This window comes from Chanodichthys erythropterus, chromosome 14 (genome assembly GCF_024489055.1).
Source record: "Chanodichthys erythropterus isolate Z2021 chromosome 14, ASM2448905v1, whole genome shotgun sequence".
In the NCBI taxonomy this organism is placed as follows: Eukaryota; Metazoa; Chordata; class Actinopteri; order Cypriniformes; family Xenocyprididae; genus Chanodichthys; species Chanodichthys erythropterus.
The window spans coordinates 8,594,445-8,600,486 of NC_090234.1; the positions used below are offsets into that span (position 1 = coordinate 8,594,445).

At 35.7% G+C, this 6,042-nt stretch overlaps 1 protein-coding gene across 1 annotated transcript; it reads right to left on the reverse strand.

Moving 5' to 3' along the window:
- Positions 1–1,361: 1,361 nt before the first annotated feature.
- cybrd1 (cytochrome b reductase 1) lies at positions 1,362–5,823 on the reverse strand. Its single transcript, XM_067409436.1, has 4 exons — positions 5,537–5,823; positions 4,813–5,021; positions 2,685–2,839; positions 1,362–2,562 (listed from the first exon to the last, which is right to left on the reverse strand). The coding sequence occupies exons 1-4, from the start codon at positions 5,721–5,723 to the stop codon at positions 2,301–2,303; spliced, it is 813 nt and encodes a 270-aa protein (XP_067265537.1). The 5' UTR covers positions 5,724–5,823; the 3' UTR covers positions 1,362–2,300.
- Positions 5,824–6,042: the final 219 nt, after the last annotated feature.

Genomic DNA, 6,042 nt, shown 5'->3' on the forward strand with positions numbered 1-6,042 from the left:
AATAGGCTTAACGTTGGTATTAGGGTTACGCGCCAAAAAAGACAAACTTATTTTACAGTTTAAAGGTCATTTTAGTTGCCAAAACAAAGTTCCCTATGCTTAAAAACACAGAAAATACAGACATGTTTAGAAAATATTAATTTTACCTGCTTATTTCCTGCCTCCACGACCTCGAAATTTCCAGAAACAATTCTGAGGGACTTGCTGCGCCGGCGCCTCTGCTCTGCTTTTGAAAGAAAAAGTATGCTTGCGCCTGGGCAGGAATTCAGTTTAAATTATTTTAAAAAATTATAGTTATGTTTTTCCGCTTATTTTCGGCAAAGATGACATATGATAAGATATTATGTGGGGGGAAAATCGTAATTAAAAACATTCAAAGCAGGACTACTTTGTCAAGCGTAATATCGTCCGGTGGTGACTAGGTCATATTGAACTTGTAGGTCCCATACAGTCTATGGTCCCATATGAGACCCACTTATTTTCTGACATTTGTTATTTTCCCTCATTCCCAACTATGCACATTGGAAATAAAATATATTTTTGATAAATTCATAGGTAGGTGAACATAATATTGATCATTCAACAAAATGAAATGTCACAATAGAAATTAATGACTTTAAAAAGTTGTTATATTGATCAGATCCTATATCTGTGATATTATTTGTTCTTTGTGTAAAAGCGACTATCAACCAAATCTAATGATTTCAAAAGTTTAAATGTATAAAGATGTATTAAGCATGAAATTATTTTGCCCACATAGGTGAAGGTCCCATATTATCATCCAACATGGGCATACGTGACCCATAAATTGCTCATGTCCATGCCCATGGAACCCACGTTGCCTGGATATAACCCACATGGGGCCCACATATCAATGTTGAAAATATAATTTATGGTTCTTGCAGTTCTTTTTTAGTTTAACTTCATTTTGTTGCATTATTGTACTTACGCAGAGTGAAGTATACCCCAGTGAAGCATAAGTTCTTGTCGGTGGAGATCACCGTATCGACATGAGAGTTACTTTTCCATTATAATATTTCAACAATCATGTCACATCAGCTGTTTATTACAACAAACGATGCCATATTCACATCCCTCTTTTTAACTAATAGATCGAACAGGTTTGGAAGTAAACTGCTTTGTGACTCAGTTTGATTCATTTGGACAGTTCACACACACACTGAATCATTTGTAGTTGTTTCTCACACTGCAACAAAGTAAAAAGAGCACTCGGTGAGGTAGATATTTTCCTACAATCAGTTGAAAAATGTTTGGTGTTGTAAAAATGTATATCTTTAGCCTATAAGTCAAAGATGATGCAGCTCTTTATTGCTTATGGATTACTCTATTCTGCTGGTAAAAACAAATATGATCATTCATACAACAGACAACAATGAAACTTAAGCATGTTTTGCAGATAATTTCTTGGTCAATCCTCCAAGCATGCTTTTGGCTTTCTAAATAAGGTAGCTTTTTATTGTTTTATTGTATAAAATTTCTCTCACATTTTCAATTCAGAAGGGAAAAAAAGGCCCACAAATATGCTAAAATATTTAATGATTTTGAGTATTCCATACAAAAATCATCTGTCAAATGATAAATAATTTTAGTAATAAAATATACAAATCTTGGTTTTGATATGTCCCAACAATTATGCAGAAATTCTATTGTAAGTTTTACTTGTTTTGTCTATTCCATTATCATATTGCTATCTTAAAATAAAAAAAACAATAAACAAATGGGCCAATCATGAGTAATATAAACACCTATGACTGTAATAATGCAGATGTAATTGAACTTATGTAATGCATACAGTGTGTTGAATGTTAATATAGTGCAAATACATAAAAATAAAGCAGCAGGGCAGGACGATACATGCATCTCTATGTTTCTATACACAGCAGAGATTTTACAGCGCAAACAGTTGTCAGTTTAAAATGCCCTTCAAAGACTTCCACAACAGCAGAGATTTCAGCATTGAACACCTAGTGTGGTCTGAAGCTCTTCTGAAGAAGCTTTTAAAATAAAAAGATTGTTTGGAAATATATTTTTGTTTGCTTTAAGATTATATTAAAGGGATAGTTCACCCAAAAATGAAGATATTTTGAGAAATCTCTTTTTTAGTCCATAAAATTCCTTTGGTAACCAATAGTTTTCAAAAGATATAATAAAGAAATTCATAAAGGATTGGAACGGCATGAGAGTGAGTAAATTCAGACAGACTTTTAATCTTTGAGTGAACTATTCCTTTAACAAAAAATCCAAACTTGTTTCTAAACTCTTCCTTTAGAAAAGCTGTTTTATCCAGACTCTTCTGCTTTCCCGTTACGTCTGCGTGTCTCAAGGTCTTGGTAGGTTCTTGTAGTCAAGGCAGTGTCCGTTTTGGTGTCCTCTGGGTTTGTGCTGTTATTGCTCACAGTTTGGGTGATTTCTTCTCTTGGCCTCTTCCAAGAGGGGCGAGTTGCAATCCAGAGAACAAGACCACCAAATGCAGCAATGAGCAGCCCAAGAACATTTACTAAAATGGCTTCTGGTGGAGAGTCTTTATAAGCTGGGCTTTTCCTGTGAGACAAACAGCACTTAGAAACACCTCTAAGTGCAAATTGCTTCGTCTTTCAAAGCACACATGACACAAAAAGCATTTGCATTTGTATGGTTTGTGTTGTTTCTAAAGCTGTACTTACAGGCCAAAGATGAGCTTCTCTGTGAAGCCCATGAGAGCTGTGGCAATTACACTGGTGAAGATGAACAAGCCACTGTAGATGTGAACAGGCATAAGAGCTGCACGCACGTACATTGGAGTTGCAGGTATCAGATAGACAGCAATGCCCATAACTATCTGAGAGAGAGAGAAGAACACATCACACCTCAGAGGGCTCTGACAACATAAATGTTACAAAGATTTACTAAACTGTATATCTAAAATATTGATACATCCCTATGCAAACTTTTGAGTTTCTATTTAACCTGTTAAAGGGCTATATGAAGAACTGATCTTATGCCCTTTTGAAATATGTTTGCTGTGTTCTGTAGACAGAACATTCACAATAGAAAACTCTCTCCCCAGGCCATCCAGAACATTTTCAGAAAAACTTGGACCTGCACTAATGAATATTTAAGGGAGAGTTCACCCAAAAATAAAAATTCTGTCATCATTTACTCACTCTCTTTTTGTTTCCAAAACCTTAATCAGAACACAAATGAAGATATTTTTAACGAAATATGAGACATTCTGTCCCTCCATTGACAGCTACACAACTGATACTTCAAAAAGTTCATGAAGAGATTGTAAAACTAATCCATATGAATTGAGCAGTTTAGTCCTAATTTTCTGAAAAGACTCGACTGCTTTATATGATGAACAGGCTGAATATAGGCTTTTATACACATTTAAACAAAAAACATTCATCAACTCACACATCATTTGTGGTAAACGGAAGCTCAAACATGTTTGATTGAAGCACGAGAACCAATGAGGTTCATTCTTGTGTTAAGCAGCACGTTTGAGCTTCCGCAAGAACCAATGAGATTTGTTCATGGACATCAAGCAGTGTTGCCAATTTAGGGATTTTGTCACTAGATTTAGTGACTTCACTGCCCCTTTTGAAACTTTTTTTCAAAATTTTAGGGACAAATCTAGAAACTTCTTGAACAAACCTTATCTAGATTCTTATTTTGCCCACTGATCTACATTCACATTTATATAGATCAATGAATTTGTCATTATGATGTCATCTAGTAACATTTAGCTACCAGTTTTAGCTACTTTCAATTGAAAGCAGTTGGCAACACTGACGTCAAGCAGGTTCGGTAGATCTTCTGTTTATATTCGCTGATGAATGTTTTGTTTAGTTTAGTTTAGTTTAGTTTATTGATTTATAAAGCACATTTCAAAACAACAGAGGTTGCAAACAAAGTGCTGTACAGAAAAATTAAAACAAAGTTAAAACACACAAAAAAAGAATAAACACATTGAATCGAAAACCTTGAGGACAATCGAAAAAATTCACACCCTCAATTAAAACAAAGAATTCAAATAAGTTTTTAAAGAGGATTTAAAAATAGAAACAGAAAGGGAAGATCTAATATTGAGAGGGTTATATAAAGTGAATAGTTTTCGCTTAGTTTAAATGTGAATAAAAGACTACATTTAATCTGTTCATCATATAAAGTGATTGAGTCTCTTCAGAAAATTTGGATTAAACTGCTCAATTCATTCGGATTAGTTTTACGATCTCTTTAGGAACTTTTTGTAGCGTCAATGTGTCAGTTGTGTAGCTGTTTATGGAGGAACAGAAATCGCTCAGATTTTATTAAAAATATCTTAATTTGTGTTACTAAGATGAACAAAAGTCTTACAGGTTTGGAACGACATGAGAGTGAGTAAATGATTTACTGCCTTAAACTTAAAGATTCAGGCTACTTTTGCTCATATAGTAATATTTTAGTTAGTTTTAATTGAGTTAATTCTTACACTGTCCCCAATTAGTTGGGGGTCCCTTGCACAAGGATGATCATATTTAGGGATCTGTGACATCTAAAAGATTGAAAACCCCTGATCTATGCTGATATGTACGGGCCGATGGTCAGCCAATCATACCAGCTGTCATTTACAGACTGTGAATTAAAGACTCAAATACACTGTAGAAAAATCAGCCTGTATCATTTTACTAGTCAGAGAGAGGGTGGAAAATTAGTGAAAATTTACTAAATTGCGTAATTAAGACTGTTAACTGGATGCTGCAAAGATGATAAATAATAGCCCTCTTTTGTTGAAATGGAAGAAGTGCCAGTGTGTCTGTGAAACCACACCTGTGTTGGGTAGAGTATGACAGCAGCCAGCCCAACCCAGCTGTGCAGGCTGTACATATTGGGAATATTCTTTGCATTGTGGAAATCAAACACAGCCACCACAGAAATGACAGCCAAGATGAAGGCGAGAACATTCAGCCCTGCGTGGATAAACTTCATCATCTGCTTGCTGCACCTCCAGGTCCATGGCAGCCTGTACACAACAATTGCTGAAGAAAAAGAAATAAAAAAGTGGGCTTTTGTTATAATTCAGACTTTTTAATTAAGACAGTATAAAAGTATTACAAATTTAATGTAGCCTATTGTGTAGGGGGCGATGACACCCAAAATTATGGGCATGTTAGCCTATAAATACATTCTTTGTATGGTTAAAAAAGTTAAAAGAAGAATTATAAAATTTCTTAAAAATTGTAACAGGCTATAATGACCATATTGTTACGTCCCTGCAGTAGTTCAGTAGGTTTTGAGACCTGTATGTTTTGAGACACAACCACCATTTCAAAATGAGTCCGAAAAGTCGAATTATTTTCGCTTCTTCTCTTAGCCGCACGTGTAAAAACAACAAAACTTTTAGATTACTAAAATGCTTACTTTGTTTATTTTTTGTGTTTTAATACTGTACAGGACTAATTTTTAGTAGTCCTGTTACTTTAAATCGTGTATAAAAACTCAGGAATGTCAACCTCTGGTTGCTGAATGAAACGCAAACACCCGAACTCCTTACCGATTCCCTGAAGAAAAATAAACCCGATAACCATCAACAACGGGTGCCAGTTGAACTCAGCCGCTCCTCCATCCCATCCGAGCCCCTCTCTGTAATATAAAACCCACCCTAAAACAAACACAATCGACACAAAACCGACCGCCAACGCCAGAATGAAGAAAATAAGAAACTGATTGTAGCTCTCCATCCTCGCAGCCTGAACTCTGAAGTAATACCGACTACAGCAGAGCAACGACACGAGACACGTCGGAGGGGGCTGGGTCACTTTTGACTTTCTCACCCAAACAAGAGGCTGTGTCTCAAATCCTAGTAAGCTGCCTATCTGGGCAGCATTGCTGGGAGACTGTGAGTCAATATGCAGCTTCGTATTGTGTGTGATACCACAAAAATACTCTCTAGGTAGGAAGCTCACTGGCGTGCAAAAAAAGACTTTATCCTTAAGTATGATACATACCCAAAATGACTATGATGCTGTCCATGTAGGCAGCTCACTAGGTTTTGAAACA